We start from the raw sequence: 26,765 nt of genomic DNA on the forward strand, positions 1-26,765 counted from the left end.
CATGCCTTTCAGCATACGCTTTGCCCTCCTTTGCATGCTGAGACTCGCGCCATGGCAGGCACGCCAGTGGCCGGACGAAATGAGAGGGGGATCACATGGCATTTGGTGCCTGTGCAGGCTGCCGCAGGAGGAGATCTGTCTGGATTGCCTGGCGGTACTCTAGTGGTTTGGCAGACGAGAGCGGTTTTCAATGCATCCAGTTGGTGGCTGTGCAGGCTGCCACAGTCCGAGATTTGCCGGACATTGCCTGCCAATATGTACACCCCGCATGGCTAGCATACTCGTCACATCGTTTATCCTGCTTGCTGCACTCACAACGTTCTCTAAGCGCGCAAGGAGAGTCCAGACTGGTTTTCGGAAGTGGGGACGAAACAGAAAAAGACCCAGACATAATGTGGGAACAAGCGTTGATGGGAAACGATCTTCCAAGCTGATTTCCATCTTCTTGGTCATTCTTTTCCTTGCGGACCTTGTCGGCCATCCTTGCTGCCCACGTCCGAGTGTCGGCGGCTCTCGTCTGCGGGAAGCGGGGTGCAATCCGGCGCCCCAATGTGTGTGCCGGGTGGTTGGCTGAGAGGCGATCAGGGTCTCGGGAACCCGCACGCCACGGATTGCAGATCTGCATGTCCTTGTTGGCAGCCTCGCTTTTTGCATGAGGTTAGTGCTGGGGCACTATTCATAGTGCCAGAGGCACCAAAGTGTTGCTCGCTAATATGCTGGCAGCTAGAAAATGAACCACATGCAGAAAGATGAGCGTAGCCGCCACAGACTAAGGAGGAAGGAAACAGTGGTTGTGGAGGCACGAGTTGGGCCGGTGTTGGTGTCTTCACCGCGGCCGGAACTGTCTGATTGGATTGTTTGGGAGGCATTGGAAGTCCTGGGTTGAAATTATGCAATCAATCGGGGGGAGGAGGGCCGGCGACGGGCGATGAATGTCAAGTGTAAGGCATGAAGAAAACACCACAGGTGTCCTCAGATGGCTGCCTTTCAAGAGCGCTATCGAGCTGCTGGTGGAGTGCCAGATGTAGCAACCCGATGCCAATCCGATGCAAAATAGAAACTTGAATGTGGCTCCCCGGGTGGGTGGTGGTTTTTGTAAACCCGGGATAGCAACCCGGGTCACCTCCCCGGGTGGAGGTGCGCTTAGTTAAGCTCGCGTTGGCTCCGGCCCGAGCACAACACTCGTGGCAACAGCCTGATCTCATTCCGCGTGACGGCAGGCCACGGCACTTTCAATTCCTCTGCACCGGCATTTTGGAACCTGCCCAGGGCCGGGGGCGGGTCCGCGGGTGACGTCGGCCCTGTTTCGGGTGCAGCCGAGTCGCAATCCACGAGAGTTGGGCACTCTTTCACGCTGGCAGTGATCGTTTTGTGTTTGTGTGTCTGTGACGTCATCGTATTGTCTGCGATCGAGCACTCTTTACCCGAGTAATAAATCCTGTTTTTTTCTTGATCCCTCTGGACTGCGATGGTCAACAGCCTTCCTTCCTCTCCACTCCCCACCCACACACACACACCATTTCCACCCACAGTCGTCCTCGTTCTGAAAATTTGAACTCCAGTTATGTCTCAAGTCCAGACTCCACCAGGCGTGACCATCACCTGTGCGGTTGAAGCTCCCCATCTGGCCATCCTAACGCCCGATGCACTCCAGTTCTTGGCCACCTTACATCGCTACTTTGAACCTACCCGTCGTTCGCTTCTCCAGCGCCGCCAGCTCGAACAGGCCCGTTTGGATGCCGGTGGTCTCCCAAACTTCCATTCGGAAACGAAATGGGTCAGAGAAAATCTGGCCTGGCAAGCTGCTGGTCCAGCCCCTGGTTTGGTAAGTCGAAATTGGCTGCTCTTCCTAGTGTCCCCATTCGATAACCCCTAGAGCTGTCTCTCTTGCGGCTGCCCCATAGCGGGATCGTCGGGTTGAAATCACAGGACCAGTAGACCGCAAGATGGTCATCAACGCGCTTAACTCTGGCGCTGCTACCTTTATGGCTGACTTTGAAGGTGGGTGGCCTCTTCTTCAGGCCTAATCAAATGGTATTTTCGTCTGATATCTCTACTTCTTTCCTTTCATTTTCTTAGACTCGCATGCCCCTACTTGGCTCAACAATCTCGATGGCCAGATCAACATGAGAGACGCCGTCCGAAGACAAATTTCCTTCAAGGCCCCCAACGGGAAGGATTATAAACTCAACGATCGTATCGCCACTTTGATCGTCCGAGCTCGAGGTTGGCACTTAGACGAACCTCATCTCCTCGTTGACGGTCAACCCATCAGCGGTGGCATCTTTGACTTTGGGCTCTACTTTTTCCATAATGCCAAGGAGTGTATCAAGATGGGATTCGGTCCTTACTTCTACCTCCCCAAAATGGAGCACTACCTCGAGGCCAGATTATGGAACGATATCTTCAAAGTAGCCCAGGTCAGTTACGATCGTCCGTGTAGAAACTAATTCTTGAATCCTAACCAATCGGTTGCGCACGTTGACTAGGACTACATTCACTTGCCACGAGGCACAATCCGTGCCACTTGTTTAATCGAGACAATCCCTGCTGCATTCCAAATGGATGAATTCATCTTCGAGCTCAAAGAGCATTCGTCTGGTCTTAATTGTGGACGATGGGACTGTTGGTCATAAACTCCATGAGCTTTTAAATGTTCCAAAATAGACAAACCTCTAACATTTGTTTCTTTTTCTATGTGGCAGACATATTCTCGTTCATCAAGAAAATGCGCCACAATCCTCAATTTGTACTTCCCGACCGCTCCGATGTCACGATGACCGTCCCGTTCATGGACGCCTATGTCCGTCTTCTGATCAAAACTTGCCATTCAAGAGGCGTCGCTGCTATGGGAGGAATGAGTGCACAGATTCCCATCAAGGACAACCCCAAAGCAAATGAGGCGGCGATGAACAAAGTCAAAGCTGATAAGTTGAGAGAGGTTAAAGCTGGTCACGACGGAACTTGGGTCGCTCATCCTGCTTTGGTGAAAGTAGCTCTTGATATTTTCAAGTGAGTACGTTCAGTGATCACGGATGTCGATTCCGTCGGACTGACTCCTTGTTTTCTCTAGTGAAAACATGGTCGGACCAAACCAATATCATGTGCGTCGCTCGGAAGTGCAAGTGACTGCCCTCGATTTGCTCAACACGAACGTACCCGGTAAAATCACCGAGCATGGTATTCGCGAGAACGTATCTGCAGCTTTACAATACTGTGCTAATTGGATTACTGGCGTTGGCTGTGTACCGATTGCGAACTTGATGGAGGACGCTGCTACTGCAGAAATAGCCCGCCTTCAAATATGGCAATGGGTGAGACATGGTTGTATGACCGATGCTCACAAGAAAATTACTGCTGAGTGGATCGACCAAATCTTGGAGGAAGAAACTGCTCAAGCCAAGAAGACGACTGCCAAAGGGCTAGACCCAGCCAAGGTCGATATCGCGAAGCGCTATTTGAGTTCGCAAGCTTATGCGCCAGTTCCTGACGATTTTCTGACCAGTGCGCTCATGACCAGGTATGTGTACCCACTAATAAGATGCAGTCAACGCACCGATTACTGAATTTTGACTCGGTACAGTTTGGATGATATGGCTGCACCAAACCGACCGAAATTGTAAATCAAAAGGCATCTTGCATTCTTCGGATGTATGTAGCACCAACTTGATCACCGACGGGAGCAGTTGTGAGCGGCAAAGCCTCCCAGTCCTTTGGAGACTCCGCTTTCAATACTCGTGCCGCCGGCTACTTCTTTTTGGCTCAGCCACCGTTTTGTTTTTCCTTCTTCCCTACCAACCCAATAGCACTATGACATTTTCATTGATCGACACATTTTAGACCTCATCTTTTCTATCTCAGTGTGCTTATTTATGTTAGTTAGTTGGTAGTATTGTTTCTCTAGTCAAGTTTCTGTAGCAAGCAGTTATGTTCCTTGTAAGCTAGGTGTACACGCTGGTGTATGTGTACTATTTTTCTGGGTGATGAAATGTGATTACCGACAATCTTATAGCTCAACTGTTGAGTCGTTAGATACAAGAGAGAGGTCAATTTTAAAACTAATCTAGCAATTGATCTAACGAGACCCGGTGATAAGCGCGGATCGACGGTTTCGATTGATTTCATTACAAAATATTTTTCTAGAGATAACTTCGGGCTGATAGTAATATCGTTTATGATCTACTGAGGAACCCGATCTATGAGCAGTCGGCTAAACGGTTTACCCCATTGTTCAGTGCGTCTTCGCATCGTGCTCTTCTTGCGCTTTGACCCAGGTCTATATCATACAAGATGAGGATGAGATTAGCAAACTGTTTTTACTTTAGTAACAACATAAATAAAATGGTTCATGTATCATAAGAAGCATTGACCTGTTCTCCGGCTTTGCCCGCTTCCCAGTTTTGGTATCGCAAGTTCGTGTCAGACCTCCCTGCAAGTTTCAACTTGTGTTCTTCCTTGAGAGCTTTTTGAGTAGCCCGAGAAGTGATGCTGAGGTACTTGTTAAAGCTAGTTCCCGTTTCCCAAGCGAAAAGATAGATTTGTTCGAGCCGGCAGAAGAAGACAAGTCAGATTATAAGCCCGTATACGTGGTCGCACAACGGTACTCACCCGAAGTGTGCGCGCCAGGAACTCATCTTGAACGGTTGGAGGGCGGTGATCGAGCGTCGTTAGGATAAACTTGAGTGTGGTGTTTTGAATTTCCGACCGATGTTTTGGTGGCTGGTACGAGTGGTCTCCTCCGCTTGGCTCAAGTGCTCCGCGGTATCATCCGAGCTGGAACCCGCGGGGTACCCGGATGCCCTCGGGAGTCCTCGGGAGTCCTCGGGATACCCGCGGCGGCTACTTTGACCCGCCGGCCGGGTACCCCCTTCCGGCCCATATAAACCCACGGGTATCAGTAAGCCCCGCGAGCAACCGTCTGGGGTCACGGACATGCTTGTGCCCGTCTGGCCGCTGTCCTCCCGACCAGGCCATCCTGCGGGCGGACGGGTACTTTCGTGAAGCACCCAACAGCTCAACCGGGGCAAAATTCATCAAGCGCCCATCAGCCTCACCAGGCATGTGGAGATAGAATGGACCTGAAAGGTGCAGGACTTAAATATCCTCGCAGCTTAATCCAGATTGGTGAATGTTTTGAATGAAGAATTCAGGATTATAAAGGGTCAAGCCAGGTTGTAAATTTACAGTTAATTTTTCACCATCTAATTGAATTAAATCCTTTGTAACTCGTTTGTTTAGCAACTTGGAACCCTCTAGAATATTGTAATAGTTTATAGACCGGTTTATGAAACATCGTACATTTTATCGCCAACATAATGGTTTTGAATTTAAAGGTCTTGAAAAGAGGAGGAAAAGAAAGACAAGTTCTGGGGTGCTATTTAGAATTTTTTTAATTGCTTTTTTGCGGGCAGACTAGAATGCCAAGGAAAGTAAAAAAAAAAAACTCAGGGCCATGCTGGGGACATGGGCTTGTACTGTACATGCGAGAAACCATCGGGTGTCTTGAAACAATATCGCAGAAAAACAACATAATGCATCAGCAAGCCTTGAAATTTTCGATAGACATTCAAAATCAGAACACTTACCGTTGGAATCATTTTGTTTTTAGTTATTTAATTTTGACTCTTTCGTTTCCGACTGCGATGATCCAAAGACACTCTGCAAAAATTGCAGCTGTTTTTCGATTCCGGCCTCAAATCCGGCCCCTCCAAAATGTAAACCGAAATGGTCGCCCTTGTGTTCGTGAATGTCGGCTGAAACCCGGGAGTTCTCGGCCTTAAGACAATCCTCGGCAAAGCGTCGGGGAATTTTGCTAGTGATAAGGCTATCGCCATCATCCTGTGCCCAGGATACTAAGATCGGGCATTTAACTTCGGTACCATTACAACGCTGAGAGAGCACCTCGAAACCATACCGGGCCGCAATTTCGTTAATCAACTTGGGTCCTTTTCCGAATCCACAATTTCCAAGTTCATGCGTAGCACCCTCGTTTTCTCTTACGTCGGAGTTCAACATACGGAAGCCCTCCTCTGCTTCTTCCGAGCTCAAGATACCCCCTCGGCCAAACGCTGGCACTCGCAAACTGGTGTGCTTATTGAGAACTGGGAAAATTGAGAGTAGGAAATCTCCAAGTACCCAATGCCCTATACGCGCTAGACCCAGAGGGTAATTCCGCACGTGATGTAGGAAGTTTGTTCGGCCGTCGCACAAGGGGTCGAGTGCAATTACAGCGGATATCGGTAGTTTATCCGCCTGGGTTGCCAGTTTCGCAACGTGTCCTCCAGAATTACTCCAGCCCCATAGAACAACCTTACTAGAAGGTATCTTTCGAGACAGAAATTGCGCATGAGTGTCGGGATCGGTCACGAAACGTAAAACAGTTATATAGTCTTCCAGTTGAGTCACCGAAGAGACTAACTGCCTTGGTTGGCCAGTTGAATCACCGAGATGTCGAAAATCAAACCTATTGATGGGAGTGCAACGATAGTTATGAGCACATTCGCATTGAGATAAAACTTGTTATTATCTGACGGTCAACGAATAATGACGCACAACAGGACAGTGTATCCAGCAGTAGCAAACCGTGCCGCGATATGCTTTGGGTGATAAAAGAGTATACAAAAGCCAACCGCAAGGCGTCATCAGAAAAGCCAGGCCTATACCAGCAGGCAAAATTGAAAGTGATATAAGGATGTTTTCGAGTAACATACCGGTAGTCCAGCAGACCTCGGGAGGGCTGTTAAAAACCAAAGTTTGATGTAGCATACACAAAGCAAGATGTCCAGTAAAGTTTCTAGTCAGATGGATGATTCTCGTTTCACAGGACTCCAGGAGTAGCAGGCATGGAACTGACCAAGGCCATTTGCCATGATGATGACAGGCGAGGCTCCATCAGAATAAGCCAAGTCTTTCGGAATATAACTCCACATCACTAATCTCTCAGCTCCCTCCACCCCTGCAGGGATGGAGAAAGTATTTCGAATGAAAGGCGCCATGGCAGGGTGGGAGGCGGCGGATTGAGATTTTTGACAGATCATCTTTTGATACGAAGGATGTGGACGTGTCGTGGCTCAGGTGATGCTGGAGCAGTTCTGAGAAACCGGCACGATGATGATTGAAGAAGGAAATGATGCGTGAGGAGAGTGTTTAAAGCACAGGAATCAAACTGCTTGAAAAGTCAAGGTTGGCCTGCTCGCGGACTGTCTGAGGTGAGAACTGCTGCTTTTGTATGACGTTTCGGGGTTGCAGAAGCTGATATAATTTTACACGACAGCTGAGCACAGCTGATATCCCTTAAATGCCACAACACCGAATGCTTGTAGGATTATTGTTGCGTAGAGTTAATTGAACCGTGTTTCTCATGCACTCGTATATACTGGGGGACGGACCCGGAAACAAACTGTGACTCCAGATAATCTGCAAGTCAAAATCCAACATGGAGAGCTCTCGCTTCAATACACTACTGAGCCGTGATATGTATACGATAATACGACCGGGATAAAGGCCCGCTACAGGAAGAAGTGTTGTTGATAAATGACTGAGCCCCCGGCAAGTGATTTGAATTAAAGGTGTTTTTCTTCCTGGAGTTAGAGTGGCAGCTCTCATTTACGGGATTAGCCACACTTGAAGTGGCGGCTGCTGTCAGCTGGATGATAGTGAGATACGATTTCGCATTGCAAGGTTCTGATTCCAGATTGTCAGGCCTGGTGGAGGATGTCTGTATGGCAAACAACTTAATGTTGTTAAGTGAATGCAACCTAATGCAACATAATCGGGCCACCAGAGCTGGTCGGTGGGCGCGTCTTGAGCTGTGTTGAGTCCATCCAGCCAAGATAAATTTAAATTCAAAACATTTCTACAGCACCGAAAGCTAATTTATGTAGCGCCAGATTTTAAGATCTTTACGGGTTTATATAGACCCGAATAGGGATGAGACCACCCGCGTGTCCATTTAGCCCGTCACTCAAGGATAGAGCCGTTTTGACACTCCCACCGACAGAACACCCTGGTTTACATGTGCATATAAGCGACGAGGGGAAATAGGGAGAACGGATACATACCCGAAGTGAACATGGGTGAGAGGATTCGCAGAACTTGCTTTAGACCCACATGAAGAGCAAGAGCTCGGGAGTCCGGGACTAACACCAGACCCATCCAGAAAATGAAGGAACTTGAACTTACACCATAGTTGAAAGTTTTTTTTTGGCTGCAGCGTTTGCCATACGGTCAAAACATCCTGGATTTTCTTTTTCTTGAGGCATCGCGGAGATGAAATCAGGAATTGTATGCACAGCTCGATTCTTTCCGCAGAGCGGGCCCGGGATGTTGAGCCGGTGTGGTATGCCGGAGATGAGCCGCACATGACAGATGCACGTACTTGTACAGGCGACATAACGCCTGCATCCGAAATCGTTTTATCCGTACATCTTCAAACATGCGCGGCAGCCCTGCATTTTTCTTTTGGCCTAGTGTTGGCATTGCTTGCCAGTGATGAACACAGTGTGTGGCTGTGTTCACAGTCATTTCCCGGGGTGAGCCACACCCGTTTTGCAGCCCCGAGCTGCCAGCTAAAGTCCAGAAAGGGTGGGCTTCTGGCCCCCACTGCATGCCTTCCTGTTAGATGCCAATTCGAAATTGAACCGGAGGAGATGAGAATCGGAAGGCGATCGATGAGGAGGGTGAAGTCCTGTGATCGCAATGAACTCGTCAAAGACGGATCGTCGCAGCATTTGATCGGAAACACCGAGCCGAAACACGACGCGCTCGGGCAACGACGTTGCCTTGACACAACTCCGTCGTATCCGTGGTATGTAGAAACCCGGGGTCCCGGATGGAGCCCCACTTCCGCGAATACTGCGGAGAGGCCTTTTGGCCCGCTTGTCACTTGTCTCAAAATTAATTAGCCTTCGGCTTTTTTACCCGTGTGTATTGTAAACTTACGGCAGGGCGACTGTCATGTCAAAAAAACTTTATGGGGATGTGACATTCAAGCGAGAGCAGTGCTTTGCTCAGGTGCTCATTTCGCAGCGAGGTTGAGGGGCTTTGATGAGTTGGACATACTGGCGTCAATTCTAGCTGAACAATGACAATCTGGAGGAGGGCCCCGCATGACTTCCCGTCACGTCTGGGACCCTCGCAGTTGTGGGTATAGACCCAAAAAGTCTAGATTTTCACCAGCTTTTGGGGCACCAGATCACTTCTGGGAGGCCCTCAGATGATTCATGATCTCGACGGGAAGTCACCCACTTCCCTGTCTCACAGAGAGTGGAACTTTGCGCGAGGGGCACCTGCCTGCTGCCACCTCAGAAGGGATGTGACTGATCAAGTCCAGCGTCAAATAGCCCATGGGTTACCAGCTTCCTTTATTTGTTACTTGGGGCTAAGGTCAAAATATTTTGAGCCTATGTTTCCCGCGTCATTGGATGAAGATGATTGGAAGCCGCGAAAGGTCCAGAGATGGGGACATAATTGGGACGTGCTTCCGGACTTATCAAGTCCAACAAGCTTGTTGTTACATGTTTAAACGACATAAAGCAACAGCAGAAAACCAGGCAACATGTACAAATTTTAGCTCGTAGAGGAAGATAAAGACATACGAGAAATGCGTCGATTGTCCATACAACATATACATCCCTATGTACAGAAAGTGAAAATACTGTGTGAGTAATAAGAGTAGAGGGATACTGCCTATATCGGTGAGCGTTTTGAGGGTTATGGAGGGGTAGGTAAATGAGTTTATGAACAGAGAAAGGCAAAAATCCACAAGCTTTCACTTCTGCTAAGGTGCATGATATGTGTTGCAGTTTTTACCCCTCGGACGATAATTATCGACCGAAGATTTTCTTTGGGCTACATGGGTCATTGTTGTATCAAAAGAAGAAAGGTGTAAAAAGTTAGGAATAACAATTAAGGGTGTGCGATACCTAATGGATGCGAAGGGGACTCAACTTGGCGAGGGAAAGTAAGCCTATCAGAGCAACAATTGGGGCAATCGTTAAGACCCAAATCGACCAATTCGAGGTTACTAGGACGACCCCTGATAGAAATTTAGGCAGCCAGCCAGCTACATCAGCTTCTCATCTCATGTCCCTTTGACCTCAAACAATAAGCTCACAGTCTGCTTTGGTGACCGTCAAGACTGTGGCAGTCATAAGGCAGATGAGCAGATAACCTGAAGCTCTGAGAACGATGAAAAGGAAAGGAAACATTATCACTTGTTGTTGTTTCCCACGAATGATGTTTCAGAGAGAAAACAAACCTGTGAAATTTCCACAGTTTGCGCCCCAGGGAATCTCCCAAAATGTAATCGCGACTAGTTTCGAAGCCGATCAACATCCCGAACAACGCCTGAACTAGAACTATGCAGGTCGAAATGAAGCCCAGAAGACCGTGCCAGGATGTGAAGTGGGAGGCTAGAAAAACCCAAACGAAGGAAGTTTTGTTGAGAACACTATCATTAAGGTGTGTTTGGCAAAACGGCGCAGGGTTTTGACACGTGGTGTTTTTGTACTCGTTTTCATGATCATTACTAACCTGAATGTGACATCTTGTTGTAAAATATGCAGCTGGCACCAATAATAATTGATAGACTGCCCAGAAGTTGGAACGCTTCGTGGACCAGTAAACCTGTCCTTTTTGAAGCCGGCGTATTGGTAGGTTGCAATATTATGATGCCTGAATACCAATCCGACAAGACACACATGTCAGCAGTGTGAACCAGTGGGTCTCATGTGGCGACAAACGCTGACCTTGATAGAAGCAGAATAGCGACAAGGATTGGAAGATCGGATGGAAAGTGAATATTCCAGCTTGGTGAGTGAGGACGGTGACCCAGACGGTGACGATCCATATCAGGATCCCAAGCTTTTTTCGAATAATTTCACCACAAGTCAGTTCGAGTTTTCCGGCTATTACATGTATGTAGGAATGAGGCGGGAGCATGTTACCTCGGCCACCCAGACCATGCCCGCCCTGTGGGTTGGAAGACGGTGAGCCTCGAGCAGGCAGGCGAGCGAATAGCGTGGGCGTGCATCGCTGGTGAGGTTGGGAGCTGGGTCCTGACGAGCACTTAAAGCTGGACCCGATGGCTGCTCGGCTGGGTCAGTGAGCAGGGGTGTTTCTTCCTCTGGAGGGAATTGGTTGGCGTAAGTTTCTTGAGCCATCGTCTTTCTTTTATTTTTGACTCTGGAGGACGGTCAGCAGAGCTGGACTTCCAGTCTCGGCTACGTTTTAGGGCAAGCTTCTGGGATGGAGGATTGTGGCAGTCTGGGTGGTTCTCCATCCGAAGGAAACGGGGGCTGTGGTGGCTGTCAGGTGGTGTCTAAGCCAGTTCGATCGACCCGGCCGTCAACCACCCGCTGTGCAGTTCAAACCGATGACATTATCTGGTCAAATTAGGTTGGCGGTTTGGATTGTATAGTTGATACTTGGAGCTCCCTGCATCGCCCGGTTAGCTCAGTCGGTAGAGCATTCGGCTTTTACGCCCACATGACTCAATGCGAGCAACGAAACCGAAATGTCGGGGGTTCGAGCCCCCCATTGGGCGTTTCTTTTTTGCCTGCCCTGGAGCCATTTCCATTCCAGATCGCTTTCCTGTTGTCTTATCTGCATCGTTCTGTCTGGTTGTTGGTGTGCCCCCAATCAACGTACTTTTGACTGTTTACTTCGACATGGGGCACCCGGAAGTGATCAAAATAGTGGTTCAATGTGAGTTTGGTGCAGTTTAGCTATGTAGAAGGACTGAGGAAAATGAGGTCGAAACAGACTATAATTAAGCCAATAAATTAGAGCTCAGACAGAACCGTAGGATTTCTCAGACATGTAATTCAAACAATTCAAGTTCGGCCACAATGTATGAATAAATAGACATTCCATCCATACGCAGCGAGTAGAGTTGTGCTTCTGGTTGCAGTAGGTACATATTCAGATATCAAAATTTTCCAACCCAGTTGAGCAACCATTGTTGATCAGATTGGCCGCATTGTCTTTTGCAGACTTGACAACATCGTTCAATCCGACTCCAGAATAACCCGAGCCGACGAGCGAGAGATTGAAAGGTTTGAGTTGACGATGCAGTTCACACATCCTCCGATGGTGGCCGACGAGATATTGAGGGATGCAATCTTTTTGTATCTGAGCTTGGGCGAAGAATGGTTCCTGGACGATCCCGAGTTGGTCTTTGAGCGCTGCACAGGCCTGCTCGACAAGCCGATCGGCTGTTGGGATTGAGTCGGGTTGCTTAGAATAGTAATGGCCCCCCAACATGACTGTCAACTTGGTCAACTCTCCTCCTCCAGCTTCCTCCTCCTCAACGCCCGGCATCATGTCGCTATCAAACACTACTCCCAGGACTCGATGTGGGTTCAGGTCCGGTCCAATGCTCGCTGGGATCAGGTATCCAAACGCCGGCGGGATTGGATTGAGCCTTCGATTAGACCGGTAAGCAAGATTGACAACTCCGACCGTCACACTCGGATTCGTTTTCAAGACGTCCAACCGATCCTGGAGCGGCGGTACCAAGCAGGAATGTAAGACTTGAGGTGGAAGGGCGGAGATCAAATGATCAATGTGTTCATAAATTCCATGAGACGTGGTCACCTATCGAAGCAGCACCTTGGAACATTAATTGGGGAATCCCCAGACAGCCGAAAACTCAACCAACAAGTAGGACTCACTGTGGAAGGGCCATCCCGCGATGGCACGACTGATTCAACGCCTTCTGCAGCCTTCAAAGTTACATTCGGCTTCTTCTCAAGCCATTTTTTCAAAGAGAGAATCAAGGTTTCAAGACCGCCCTTGAGGCCCCAGACGCTAGAATTCACAAGATCTTGAAGGGATTGATCCATGAGAGTTCTGCGGATTCTTTCTTCCTCATTGTTCAAATCGGTCGGATCTTGCTGCTTGTTGCTGGCTCTCAATCCATTCAAGACACCGCCATATTTCCTCTCGAGCTCCCAAACCGGTTTGAATAAACTGCTTCTGACGCTGAGCTGCTTGTAATCACCAGCGTAAATACCATGTACCATCCCTGAAATAAGTTCTTCTCCGATCCCCTCGCCAAACCTTCTGGCAATGAATTCTTGGATACTTTCATCGTCAATAGACCGTGTTCTCGATTCCTCGGTTGTATTGAGCACATCTTTGAGCATCGATCCAGGCATCAACGATATCGGACGTTTGTGTATCGATTTGATCAACGAGAGTAGCGAAGAAGGTAACTTTTGCAGACCATTTTTCGTGTATATGTAGCGATTCTGGGCTGACTACGTGCAGAACGTATGGGGTCAGTCAAGGCGAAGTCTATTTTTTAAAGGGGAATAAAAGCGAAAAGAAATTCACTCAAACCGGATGAGTTTTTGGTATCACAATTACTGAATCGAGAAGCTTCAAGTCCCTGATCTACAAGTAAAACTCAAACAAAAGTTGAGTCTCGGTATACGTACGACATAAGCAAGTCCAGATCCGAGCCAAGAAGAAAAGGTGAAAATAACGACCGACCAATTCGAGAGAGATCAATCCCGCTAAGCCCTTTGGCCTAACACTTCTAGGCCCAGACTCGAAGATAAAATTGGTCCGATGGTTCCCGTCATCGACCTTTGAACTCTGGACCCAACCTCCGAACCTTTCCGCCCTTTCCCAAACAGTAATTTGGTGGGATTCTGGTAGTTGCTTTGATAAGAAATACGCCGATGTCAGCCCAGCGAGTCCACCTCCTAGGATCCCGAAACGACGGTTCTCATGGGGGAGAGTCGTGGGAGTTGGCGAGCTTGAGAATCGACAATGACTGAATCGTTTGATGAAAATCTGAGAGAGGTTTGGTGGTTTGTTCACAACTGTCATGGTCAGCGCTGCTCAACGCGATGGCGGTTGGAGGGCAGACATATTGTCCTCAAGCATATTGCATTCCCGCAGCAGGCCCCTGTACCATCTGACCCGATTGTTGCACAACTTCGGCAGACGACTCCGAAGTTTCGACATCCCCTCTCGCCAAGACACAGTATGACGACATCCTCAACACGGGACCAGATGGCATCTCTACCTATGTCATACCAGGAGATCATGATACCCACTTCATGTGCAATGATGATTGGCTTCGCGTCGGGTGCGACGACATCGGGAAAACTAGCTGGCTACCAATTCATGGTAGAGAATCTCCATCGTCTCCCTCAAACACGCAGCAACTGGTTCTTCTTCCAAAAGACCAAAAACTATAAGGTCATCCTCGGAGGATTCAAGGGCGGCCTGAAGACCGGGGCCAAGCTCGGCGCTTGGACTGCTGGATTTTGCACCCTCAAAGAAGCCTTCACTCTCGTCCCTGCTCTCGAGCGTCGCAAGTCCCTGGCAGGTGCTCTCAGCGGATTCAATATTGCACTCGGCGCCTCTCTATTTTGTACGCAGCTTGTTTTGATAGCTTTTTCCTCGTTAATGGAACCAAGATCATTGATTTATCATCAATTCACCAGACCGATTAAGACCTACAATATCTCCACAACGGTTACTACTAGGAACTCTCATGGGTCTCTGCGCTGGCTTGGCCGAGGATATGAAATCTCATCTACAGGAGGAAAACCCACCGCTACCGGAAACAACCTAATCATATCTTCGTGTCAAGCGCTATACATGGGGACAAGAAGCCTACGTAGCTAACCAATCCCGGCTTATTCACTCAACATGTGCTCAATGAAGAATAATCTGCCATTTTAGAATGTTAGAAAAAATGAAAACAAGTTATTAGTGGGCCATGTCAGTCAACGCTCTATTTCCGTTGAAGGAGTAATACCGGAACCGAACTATATGTATGGGAGGAAATCAAGCAGAATGATATAAATTAAACAAAGATGAAACAATGACTCAAATGACATTTGTCGTGAAATCAAGCAAGTCAGAGTCAAGTCAGAAAAAAGGCTAAGCTGTCAAAATTAATTGATTTAGTATAGGCATTTTGAATCTGATCAGTTTAAAGGATGTCAAACAAATTTAATCATTGAAAGATCAAAGACTGGAACTAGCATTTTCAAAATCTTCAAATCTTCATGTGGAAAAGGAAGGTCTGCTTCACACCACTGCTTTTATTTGACCTGAGTGTGAAGCCATTCAAGTTTGACCTCATCCTCTTCAATAGCCAAAAAAGCCTTGGCAACACTCTCAATTTCCAAAAGCTGCATTTTCTCTAATCTTTTCTCAAGTGTAATGTGATGTTGAGCAGCTATCTTGAGGTAGGCTCTCTTTGCAATGGTAACAAGTTGTTGATGGTCTAGAGCTTCAAAATGATTGTTTTTTGCAGTATATGAGGTAGAGAATTGATCAATGCTGGCTTGCTGATGTTTGTTTTGATCAGAGTTAGTTGCTTTGTTCAGTTCAAACTTGGATGTTTTTTTCAAAATTGAGGGTGGATTATTTGTTGGAAATCTGCCTGGATATTCTGTTCTAGAATTTTGGCTTTGGGCTAATTTGGTATTTGATTTTTCATCAATTTTTTCTACAAAAGGCTGAGATTCACTGGTTGATTCTGGAATTGAAAATCCAATTCTAATTCTCTTTTGCTTGCTTTTGGATGAGCTCTCATTGCTGTTGGCTTGAAGTTGTTTTTTTGTATTTTTCTGCTTCTGTTCATCAAATTCATTTATCTCCGTTTGTTTATCAATTTGATTTGATGATTCAGAGAAGACTGGGGTTGGAGCAATGGTGTGCAACTCTTGAAAGTCAGAAGTAAAGTAGTTCAATATTTCAATTGAAATAGGTGGAGGCTAAATAAGATTAAATAAGAATCAGTATTATCCCTCTAAATTGAAGAAGAATATAGAAGGGGGAAAACCCCTGTTGACCTCATCTATTTCTGTTGATTGTTGTGGAGATTCATTCAACCAATGGAGAGCACTGAAAATTGGATTTGTAACGGCTGTGTAAAAACTTTTCAATGTCTGAAAGCATGTGCAAAATCAGCAATCTAGTGACTCCATCTATGAAATCTATAGAGGCTAGCTCACCTCCAATTTTGTTGGAGAAGATGTTGAAGCAATCTGTTTCAAAGTTAAATCTTCTGCTATTTTCCTAGCAGCTAAAAAAGATCTACTTGATTCAAAATGTTCTCCAACCACTCTTTTACCTTTCAAATCCCGGGGGCTAGGTCTGATAGAGCTTTCCTCAGTTGATATTTCTTGTTTCACCTGAAAGATTTTAAACTTATTTCAATTTTGAATTCATCTGTTGATTTCCCCCAATTTCAAAACTAACCTGTTTGCTAGATATTTCATTGTTTGCAAAACTTTGTACCTCACGATTGTCTTCAGGTTTGAACAAAGATTTATTCATAGGTTTCAAGTCATTTTTTGAAAACTCCACACTTTCTGCCTGTATCAATTCACCCCCACATTCATGTTAAGCCAAGGGATTTTCGCCTAATTTACCTTGAGTATGAGCCACTTACTTTTGGTACAGACTGATCTGCCTTTTTCTTAGTTTGAATTTGAGATTCTTTGGGGTTTGGATTCATATCTGAATAAACTTTCCCTGGTTTTAACTCATTTTGAGACCTATTCATGTCTTTATCTATCTGTTTTGGAGGAAGATTTTAGATTTGATTTTTCAGAATCCTTAATAGCAAAATTTTTGTAATTAAATATTCATAAGCTGCCTGGAACTCACTTGTGGTTTATTGTTCTCAATTGTTGCATATTTTTGAAATCCTGTTACTGCTAAATTTGAATTAGAAGCTGAACCACCTTGCTTAGTAATTTGAGAGGACTGTTCAATTTGTGAGATTTTGTTATTTTTTTGAGGACCAGGGCCATTTCCTTTCGCCTTTTCAAACTTGATTAATTTTTTAAAAGAAATATTCACAATAGAAATGATCAGTGGGGCTGTGGGGGCTCATAGGTTTGAAATTGGTATAAAGATTTTGTGCTTACCTCAATTTGAAACTTTGATCTAATCATCTCTGCATCAATGTTAAGTCCTCTACTTGTTTGACCTTTACCATCCTTAATCTCAGAAATTTGGGGTTTCCCTTCAACTTTGGAGCTTTTGGAGTTGATTTGTGGATCTGGATCACTTTCTTTGGCCTTTTTGAACTTGATTAATTTTTCATAGGATAATTCACAACAGAAATTATCAGTGGTGCCATGGGGGCTGATTGGTTTTCTATAACACTTATGTGCTTACCTCAGTTTGAAACTTTGATCTGATCAAATCTTCATCAATGTTAAGCCCTATACGTGTTTCAGCTGATGTGGATGTGATAAGATCTTTTTCATGCTCATCAATTTGAGGGTTTTCTTCAATTTTGGAGCTATTGGAGTTTATTTGAGGATCAGGATCACTTTTCTTGTTTTTTTCAATCTTGACTCATTTTTCATAAAGTTTTCACAATATCAATTATCAGTTTTGTGGGCTCATGGTTTTATATAAAACCTAGTTAATTTCTTACCTGCAAACTTGATCTCACCATCTCTCCATCATTTTTAATTCCTGGATCATTTGGAAGTGAACTGTGCTGGGATTTGATAGGATCATTTTTATGATGATCAGCAATTTGAAACTGCTGTTCAACTTTACAGCTTTTGGAGTTGGTTTGAAGACCATGGTCCTCCTTCTTAGAATTTGATGCATCAGCTTCTATCTTTTCATCCTCATTGAAATCCTGCAAATTTGATGCAATAATTTGTTTGTCAATTTGACGTCCAGTTGAGAGCTCTCCAAGTAAACCAGGTGTATTTGTGTGAGGAAAGTCTTGATGCAGAGAAATTTTACCCTGTTGGTCTGTGAGTTTGATTTTTTGGGAGTTGTTTTGAATCCCAGGATCTTTATTTTTTATATTTTCAACTGCACCCATTTCCATTTTCCCATTGTTAGGGATACATTCAGGTTTAAGAGCTGGCCTGGTCCCCACATGACCTTGATGATTTCCTTCAGAATTTTTGTCTAATTTGGAGTGACATACTTCAGCACGACGGATCTTATTTTTCAAAGCTTCCCTTATTTGATCCAATGTCTCAGTACCCTGGAGTGTTGTGTGTCTTAAATCAACAGGTGCAATGATGCATAGAGAGTAGGGCAAATTAGAGTATGGGAGATATCCAAGTGGTCAGAAAAGCCCATCAAAATCCCACTGGGAAACTGTATGACATACTGTTCAACACTTTTCCTCTCCCTTTCATATTTGAGTGCTGCTTCTGTAATAGGAACTCGGTAATCTACTTTTAACATTGTCCGGTCGTGATGTCTTTTCGGCCTGATTTCATATATACTTTTCAATTGCCCCATAAGGTGCCTACGTTCCTTGTTTGATTTTCTCCCAGGCAAGTGGTGAGAATATTCAAGAGGTTGATTCAGATCTGTTTGAGCTTCTAATAGTTCACCATCTTGCATCACATATCCCTGGCAATCCAGAGGAAACGGATTGTTAATATAAATTTTTCCCCCTTCTATTTGAAGCTTGAAGTCAACCTTCTGGCCATTTTGAAGATCTAGAACTCTCTGGAAATCCCAATTAACCTCTGATGGTTTATTAAGGCTGAGATCATTGGTGTTCAGGGCGACTTCACAGATCACAAGGGAATAATCAGGATACTGAGGATAAGAAAAAGGGGAATGGATGCTACCATCTATACCCAAAACTAAACAAAGGAAAGAAATTAAGGGTGCAAATTTCATCTGGCAGAATAAATACAGGTATTCAGCCAGTTAATCCCAGGGAGGGAGGTTTATGGCCCCTAGTGTGTAACAAGAAGAATTTGTTTAAATGAAAAGAATAGAATCTTACCTTTTCTAAAATATACTGGTAAATTGGATCAAACTTCCAGAAATAATTTGATTCTTTATAAAAGAGATGAGAGTGATCTATTGAGAGGTTTACTGGTGGATTTAGGAATGGGAATTTATCAAAATGAAGGAACTTGAGGAGGATTCAAATAATTTTTGAGTGTTCATTACATGTGATGAAATCTAGATAATTATGTACTTGAAACTTGTCTTGACGCTTTTGGTATTTGAATACAGCTTATTGGCAAATGTTTAAACCTCCAGAAATCGTTTATTCAACCCTCAAACTTTGCATAATCTTGGACAGGTTTCCAATTTGCTTTCCACACACTCCTGGGGTGTTTCATAGTCTGAATAGTGTTATGGTTGATTCTGTGGAAAGGAAGATGGGATTTGGAGACTGGGCTTCAGGGGTTTCTGTTGAAATGTTGTAATCCTCAGTGGTCAAAATCAACACATCAGGCATGGACTTGGTAGCCTAGTTGGTAAAGGCAGCACTTCTAGTATAGTGTCTTAGCTTCAAGCTAAGGTCGCTGGTTCAAATCCTGCCCAAGTCAATCATTTTCTGCTAAGCGTCTGCAAAATGCATTGTTAGTTTTAACACGATTAACAGTCGAAATGTGCTATGCGCATGATATGCATTTACATGAGATTATGCAACATTGTACTTATGCAATATGCAGCTTTGGGGTATAACCCTACTTTGGAATATGCAAAATCCACTTCTGCCATATGCAGCTTTGGGGTATAACCCTACTTTGGAATATGCAAAATCCACTTATGCAATATGCATTCTCACTGTATAGACTAGCTCAGGAATGATTGACTTCAGGGTCTCCTATTCTCCCACTGTGGATTAAGGAGGTGTGTTGAAATGTTGTAATCCTCAGTGGTCAAAATCAACACATCAGGCATGGACTTGGTAGCCTAGTTGGTAAAGGCAGCACTTCTAGTATAGTGTCTTAGCTTCAAGCTAAGGTCACTGGTTCAAATCCTGCCCAAGTCAATCATTTTCTGCTAAGCGTCTGCAAAATGCATTGTTAGTTTTAACAGTTTCTGGATCATATACAGTTTATTTCAGGATGAGGAAGAGGTCTAGATCTCCAGCATCTTGAACCAAGAGTGTGCAGTCCCCAACATGTATGTGTTAGCTCTGTACATGAGAGCCTGCACTGCAAAACCCACACTATGGCTCATAACAATCTTTCCAGTTTTCCCATCCGTGCCTGAAGAGCACTCTCTGTAAGAGATGATTAGGCTTCTCCTTCAGTTGGAATATTGATAAGTTTAAATCATGGTCTCATTTATCTGCTTTCTGAGAATTCATCTGATGTGATGAGGGATTTCAACCAAAACATACAGGAAATCTAGAATAATAGGGGGTTTCAAAGCTGACCAGGTGCAAATTGAATGCACTTTTGAAAGTCAAGTTGATTCTTGAACACCAAGTTTCAAAATTGCATGCAGGCTCTATTTAATACAATGCCCAACCCTGCTTGAATTTCAACTTGCAAAAGTGCATGCAAGTTGCACATGACCAACTTTGAATCACCCTAATACCAACCTAAAAATTCATGAACTCAAACTTGATAAAGGCTGCTTCTTCATTCAAAGAGCTTCAAAGCCATGCTCTGAGGCATAGTCAATCAAAAAAGAATGAAAATAAAATGACTTCAAGTTTGTGCAACATCATCACAATGCATACAGCTGATAGTATACTGGATGACTTCCTGTTGTCTAAATGGCTTGATTTAGAGGGAACCTTGTTTGCTTGTGAAAACTCAATCTCAATTGAATTTCACCCATGTACATTTCCGACCAACCACATACACCCATTCAGTTTCCCTGTAGCTAAAATCCCTCATTCAGGGGCTTCCTTGTAGCTAAATTCCCTCACATTTGTCTATATAAGGAGCTCTCTTCCCCCTCAATTGTCTTTTCCGGGAGTTCATTACTCACCAATTACAGTCACCCCAACATTTACATAAACAACCTTACATATACTTAACAACCTACATACGTAAACAACCCTTACATTAAAAATAACAACAATTTATTCAGTGTCATCAACAAGCTCATCTTGAACCAACCAACCCTATCACTTCATTAAAACTTGCCAAGCTTACCTTGGTGGGTCTTGTCATATGATAGTATAGAAGGGCAGAGTTTTGCACCTCCATCATCCCCTTCTCCATTCAGCAAAAGGTTCTCAGGAACACTTTTGAGTCTTACACCAGCCCCTCAGTATTTTAGCTGACAGGAAGTCATCCACTGGCACTCAGGCTAACAATGATGAAAATGATCAAAACACCTGATTGTAATTATTTTCAAAGAGATATTTACCAGTCTGCTAAGAGTGGAAATAGCTTTTTTAACTTAAACCAGAGATCATGGTATGTTTTTTGACGTAAAATTAAGGTAACTTTGGGGAAAATCTATGGGAAAGTGTAAGAAGCTTGGCTATCTATTCAGTCATTTTTTCCAATGGGTGAGAATGAACACATTAGGGAACTAAGTGAAATGCATTTTGGCAAGCTGCGCAAGAGAAGAAAACCGTATGGGCTTGATTTATCACGGCTGAACGCATAAGGCAGCTTCACAGTAGTTGCCCTGTGATGAGCATGCCTTTTTTTCAGGTTCTCTCCGGTTTTTGTCCCTAGCCAGTGTGAGCCAATGTGGCCTCCAACACTTCAGGTCCAATTTGCTGTCGTAAACATGTGCCAGGTTCTGCTTCCTTAATGGCCAAGAATACCTCCGCCTTCTCTTCATTTTGGAAGAGGTTTAATGACGCCAAGCGCTCTTCCTTAGAGAACTCATGAATCTGAGATATTCTGCCCGCATCTTGAATGTTGCCAAGTTTCTCCTGAGGATATATCGGTGGGTACGAGCGGTCAACATCATTTTCAAGTACCCTCGCCGAACCCGTAGATTTGACCGATCTTGCCGCGGAATCCGCAAAACTGTTGCTTGCAACACTGGTTTCTTTCCGGTTTGGAAGCAGGGTTCGCTTTGGTGCCTTACGGCCTTGGCGCATTTCACGTCGCAGCCTTGGTATCAAATCAGCTGATGGGTCTTCTTCTTCACTATTACTGAAGCTGCTGCTTGCTCGATCGCCAGTCCATTCCACATCAAGCATTGGTGCGGGGATATCTATATTCGCAGGTGGAGCCTGGCGCTGGAATCTCGTTGAAGATTTTTCAATGTGACCAGAGTTGGCACTGTTGGTGGTTTGTCCGCTAGCTTTCCATCCGACGGCTTTTTGCGGATTCACTTCCCGATGACTAGGACTGATGGTTGAAAAATCATTGACTGGGTGCTCTTGAGCCGCCAGGAAGCAAACTTCTCGCTGTCGTGCAAGAAAGGTACCCGCACCTGGGCTAGCGACCAGAGGCTGTTTTGGGTAGGGATCAGAATGGGATTGGTCAAGAGTGCCAGTGGTAATGATGAAGTTTAAGCTGACAATTTTCTATATATGAAGTCACAAGGCCTTGACCACTCACTTGTTCGCATGCTCGAGGTCCTGCATAGCTTTCCATTTTTTCGCCATTGATTTCACGATTTCCCCCTGATTCTTGCTTGTTCATGACGTCACCCGGCTGGGGTTGACTTGGTGAAAGCTCTTCGGAGTGTGTTGCTCTCGGCTTATTCATGCCATTACCTGGCCTAGGTAGAGCTTGATTGCGCGGTGGTGGACCAAATCCACTGGAATAATCACATTAGACACATGATAAATGTAGGTAAGCATGAGTATACAGGAAAGTACTGAGGATGGGCGGTGGAGGAATGAGGTGCCGAGATTAGGAATGTGAGTCCCTTTTAGCTCAAGCACTGCGCGAGCGAGCTGGTGAAGGCAGCGGATGTATGCATAGATCTGCAGCGCTAGATTCAGAGGGTTCACATTGTAACTTTAGAGCCATTTTCAAAGTCTGTATGCGCAACATTCCATGTTTTTTTTGACAGATGTGCTGACTCAATCCGCACAGGTTGACAAAATTTTGGCATGGTAGTCATAAACATCTTAAAAATGGCTCCAAAGTTCAATCATAAACATTGCAAGATAGAGGACACAAGTTTAATGGATAAGAGACTCTGCGTACCTGGTGCTTTCTGCCACAATTTCACAGGACTTGATTGTTTCCTCAGTAGCCAGGGAGAAACCAGGCCCATTGGGCAATGTGATGACAAAAAGTAAGGTGAGCAGAGTAGCTGTTTTCATCTTGCTTCCAAGAAAAGTGAATGACTGTACTGTTCTGTTTGTTGAAGAGCACAATTTGATGGCCTTTTTTCTGTATAAAAAATTGTTATCTTGAATTAGTACTAAAGCCTGAGAAGCAAAATGAAGTAGTTGTGGTGATGAAGGTGGCAGCTTGCCCTTACTCAAGCAACCTGGAAGGGGCTCTATGTTGGTCTTCAGCCTTGCATGCATTTACAGAGATAGATTTCAGGCAATAATTAAATTGAGAGTACTGATGTATTTGATAGATATATTTCTGAGGTTTGCTTCAAATCCATGGACTGGTTCAGACTAGTTCCATGAAGACCAAATACACAGAAAGCAAGTAACATCATCAATCAGACTTTCTCTCACCTTTGCCTTGCTCATTATGTAAGTTGAGCTGAGGGTTTTGTGTAATGGTTGCTCCAACGCTCTATTTGATACAATCCATGTATTTGTATTGGCTAGTAGCGCATCGGAATACATTGGGAGATCCATGGATCTGGATTGGAGCGCTTGAGCAATGTGCAGCGCTTTTTTTTGTACAATTGTGTATCTGCCCCCCAATGCAATACAGGTTTTTCGCGATCCATATATTAGCCCGGTTCACGTTGGCAACTTTGAACCTATTTTTATCAGATTTTATCATAAAATTCTGACAAATTTTTCAATCATCAGAAAAAGCGGTTTCAGAAGAATCTGACTAACTTGAGAAAAATGATAAATTGGATAAAAATGGCCTTAAAAATCCAATGTGAACCGGGCTATTGGCTTGCCCAATCCTCTACAGAGACAATACCCAATGCAATCGGGTGTATTTGGTAGGGTCAGTGCAACAATGAGAAGTTGCATACGTTACTATATCTAGAGGGATTTTTGTAATTTAACTTCCCACCGTTACCAGATAACGCGTCACCGTTATCTGGCAAAATTGCTCCTTGGGCTGATGAGTAACGTAACAGAGGGTGTTTTCACCCTCAATACCCGGAAAAATAACGGAGATAACACATCAACCGGCGCGTTACCAGAGGTAAAAATGCCAGAAAAGGGGGAAAAATCCCCTTTTTTGCGCAGTTTATCCTTTTGTAATTGCAAGGGATAACGTAACAAGGCTAGGAAGAGAGGGAAAAAATTAAAGAAAATGTAACAGAAGCTTTGCCGCCGTCATTGTAACAATGACGGCAAGGATTCCGTTACGTTTTCCTTACGCTACCGTTACGGGTAGCGTAACCTACCATCGTTGGTCAGTGTGTAATATGTATGACTTTAAATCATAAATCTCAAACCTCAACCTGATAGCGCGCTGCTTTCCTTCCATCAATCCAGCCCAATCTCTTTTCTTCCCTACCCATTGATCCAACCCAATCTCACCGACTCAGAACCATCAAACAAGTAAATGACTCAGAACTCACCCTCTCCACAGTGCAGCACCTTCCGGCCTCCTTCCTGTCAGTCTAGCCAAATAGTCACACCTGTCAATACTCACGGAAAGTACATCTGATTGGACAATGATACTCGTCAATCCCGTGTAGAAGGAAATCAGACTTGAACCCCAATCTCAGACAGCGAAGACCCCCCCTCCGAGTCCCAGGCAACCACTTCCAAGCCAAACCAAAGCAACATGCCACGCGCATCGTCTCTGCCTCACCGTGCCTCTGGTCCAACCAAACAGAGAAGATTGTCAAAGGTGACAATGGTCACCAAAAAACAAAGAAATTCCAAGCGCAAGAACATTCCCAGCAATGACTCTGCGTCCAAAAGTGATTTCAAGGATGACAATGACAACAAGTCCAAAGACAGAGATGGCTCTGAGCAGGACCCAGTGCATGATGCATGATATCATGGACCTCTCCCAGAATTCCGACATGGATAATGCTAAGATTACCATGAAGCAAGGTAAAAAAGCTTGAGGTAATGCTGTCAGTGAGTTTGATGATGTTGGCTTGTACTTCCACCCACCTGTCAGAGGCAAAGGCGAGTTCAGTTTTCCAGTTTTCTTCCTGAGTCATCCTTTCATCCTTGATTCAGCTTGATTGTTGACTGAGCATGGGTTTTTTTAGACCAAAGGACCAAAGCTTTTTTACCAATGTCAATGCTGCTCTAAGGTTTACAAGAAAGGCCATCATACCCAAAGCAACCTTGTGAAACATTGGGACGGCGCTGCTGGACGTTTGGCTTTCCCCGCAAGAGATGAAGCAATTTCAGCTGGTGTGAAACTCCCAATGACTTTGAAGGAAATCAACAAAGACAAACAGCAGCAGGAGTTGGATGTTATTGCTAAGTACTTAGAAAAGTCTGACTTTGATAACAGAAAACTCAATCAGATTCTTGTGATGTGGCTCATCTGGTCATCACTTCCCTGGATTTGACTTGAAGATTTCCTATTTGAGATTGCCTTCAACTATACTTGCAGGGGTATTAAGCTTTTCACTTGTACTTGGGCGGCTAAGGAGGCTCATAAGCTACACATCAGTTTTCTCCAACTTACAGGTATGTTCATTTCTTATTTGCCTCAATCCTAGCATTCACATGTTGACTAACCTCTTGTTGTATCACCAGAAACTTGGTTCCAAAATCACTTTAATCCATGATATCTGGACTACAAAAGGGAACCACCACACCTTTTTGGGAATAGCGGCGGCATATTTTTCGGACAAATGGTTCTTTCACATCTGCCACTTGGGCTTAAATTACATCTTGTGGACGCACAAAGTGAAATATCTAGTGGTTCCGTTTTCCAACATCATCACCAACTCGGGTCTTCACAAAAAGATAAGTAAATTTCAATCCCTGTTCTCAATTTTAATCACCCTATCTAACCACTTTGTATTGGCATAAATACATTTTAGCTCAAACTACCGACTCTGGCTCCAACAACGGCACCATGACCGCTGAGGTGAACCAAATAGTTGCCAAGAAGACCAAAATCAAACTAAACCTTTCCAGCAATCACATCCGCTGCTTCTGCCACAAAATTGCATCAATTTTGACTGCTTGCCTCAAGGCAATCAACTTTGAAACTACGGGTTTGACCAAGGTCAAAAAAGTACCCTTGGCTACATTCCTGGCCTGGAGATGATTGGTGAAGAAATTGAATTACCCAACAAGGCCAATTGGTTCAACCCTGATGTGGATGAATATGGTGAGGATGTCAATCTAGATGATGATGAATTGGAACCTGATACTGATACCAAGACCCCCAAAGCAATGAAGATGAATGATGTGGCTCAGGTCCTTAAGAAGGTTGACTTTGTGATTCAAAGGATCACCTCTTTGGCCGCCAAACAATCAGAATTTGCAGTTTGGAGCCGCAAAATTGAATACAACGGACCATTCCTCATTTCTGGGTATGGAATACGTTGGAATATGAAGTGGCAGAGCCAAGACTGTGTGTACCAGGGTTGTGACATCATCAACAAACTGATTGAAAATTTCAGGAAGGCCCACTGCCAGCATTTAAGCCTCGGATGCGCGCATCCCCGTTAATCTGGGATGCACGCAACCAATTTAACATTGGTTGCGCGTATCCGATGCAATCCGCATCCGAGTTGACATCGGGGGACAGTAACCTGTTGCGACAAACTGGAGCAGCAAAGACGAGCGGAGAGAGTGTGTTGGAAGGATAAATTTCAACATGAGATGAAGTGAGGAAAACAATGAGAAAGAGAAAGAAGATACTGACCTGGAGCAGCAAAGACGAGCGGAGAGAGTGTGTTGGAAGGATGGGGAAAAGGATTTGACCAACACTGCTGCTCCAGGTTATATAGAGTTCGGAGAGAAGAGGAAAAGG

General features: G+C 44.9%; 7 protein-coding genes across 7 annotated transcripts; 2 read left to right on the plus strand and 5 right to left on the minus strand.

Moving 5' to 3' along the window:
* Window positions 1-1,564: 1,564 nt before the first annotated feature.
* PtA15_16A128 (uncharacterized protein) lies at window positions 1,565-3,623 on the plus strand (the record flags this gene model as incomplete). The annotated part of the gene is made up of 7 exons (XM_053163787.1): window positions 1,565-1,825; window positions 1,905-2,001; window positions 2,080-2,420; window positions 2,490-2,625; window positions 2,706-3,012; window positions 3,074-3,520; window positions 3,584-3,623. 7 exons carry the CDS (start codon window positions 1,565-1,567, stop codon window positions 3,621-3,623), a joined length of 1,629 nt encoding a protein of 542 aa, XP_053027777.1.
* A 608-nt stretch (window positions 3,624-4,231) lies between these two features.
* On the minus strand, window positions 4,232-4,634 carry PtA15_16A129 (uncharacterized protein; the record flags this gene model as incomplete). The annotated part of the gene is made up of 3 exons (XM_053163788.1): window positions 4,232-4,276; window positions 4,371-4,506; window positions 4,609-4,634. 3 exons carry the CDS (start codon window positions 4,632-4,634, stop codon window positions 4,232-4,234), a joined length of 207 nt encoding a protein of 68 aa, XP_053027778.1.
* A 970-nt stretch (window positions 4,635-5,604) lies between these two features.
* Window positions 5,605-7,037, minus strand: PtA15_16A130 (uncharacterized protein; the record flags this gene model as incomplete). Its single annotated transcript, XM_053163790.1, has 4 exons — window positions 5,605-6,463; window positions 6,553-6,596; window positions 6,711-6,736; window positions 6,854-7,037. 4 exons carry the CDS (start codon window positions 7,035-7,037, stop codon window positions 5,605-5,607), a joined length of 1,113 nt encoding a protein of 370 aa, XP_053027779.1.
* Window positions 7,038-9,923: 2,886 nt separating this feature from the next.
* On the minus strand, window positions 9,924-11,162 carry PtA15_16A131 (uncharacterized protein; the record flags this gene model as incomplete). Its single annotated transcript, XM_053163791.1, has 6 exons — window positions 9,924-10,036; window positions 10,115-10,179; window positions 10,259-10,412; window positions 10,534-10,674; window positions 10,749-10,863; window positions 10,947-11,162. The coding sequence occupies 6 exons, from the start codon at window positions 11,160-11,162 to the stop codon at window positions 9,924-9,926; spliced, it is 804 nt and encodes a 267-aa protein (XP_053027780.1).
* A 760-nt stretch (window positions 11,163-11,922) lies between these two features.
* PtA15_16A132 (uncharacterized protein) lies at window positions 11,923-13,839 on the minus strand (the record flags this gene model as incomplete). Its single annotated transcript, XM_053163792.1, has 4 exons — window positions 11,923-12,597; window positions 12,675-13,262; window positions 13,345-13,398; window positions 13,498-13,839. 4 exons carry the CDS (start codon window positions 13,837-13,839, stop codon window positions 11,923-11,925), a joined length of 1,659 nt encoding a protein of 552 aa, XP_053027781.1.
* Window positions 13,840-13,998: 159 nt separating this feature from the next.
* PtA15_16A133 (uncharacterized protein) lies at window positions 13,999-14,646 on the plus strand (the record flags this gene model as incomplete). Its single annotated transcript, XM_053163793.1, has 1 exon — window positions 13,999-14,646. One exon carries the CDS (start codon window positions 13,999-14,001, stop codon window positions 14,644-14,646), a length of 648 nt encoding a protein of 215 aa, XP_053027782.1.
* A 6,769-nt stretch (window positions 14,647-21,415) lies between these two features.
* Window positions 21,416-22,343, minus strand: PtA15_16A134 (uncharacterized protein; the record flags this gene model as incomplete). Its single annotated transcript, XM_053163794.1, has 2 exons — window positions 21,416-22,150; window positions 22,260-22,343. 2 exons carry the CDS (start codon window positions 22,341-22,343, stop codon window positions 21,416-21,418), a joined length of 819 nt encoding a protein of 272 aa, XP_053027783.1.
* Window positions 22,344-26,765: the final 4,422 nt, after the last annotated feature.

The sequence above is a fragment of the Puccinia triticina genome, chromosome 16A (genome assembly GCF_026914185.1).
Source record: "Puccinia triticina chromosome 16A, complete sequence".
Classification (NCBI taxonomy): domain Eukaryota; kingdom Fungi; phylum Basidiomycota; class Pucciniomycetes; order Pucciniales; family Pucciniaceae; genus Puccinia; species Puccinia triticina.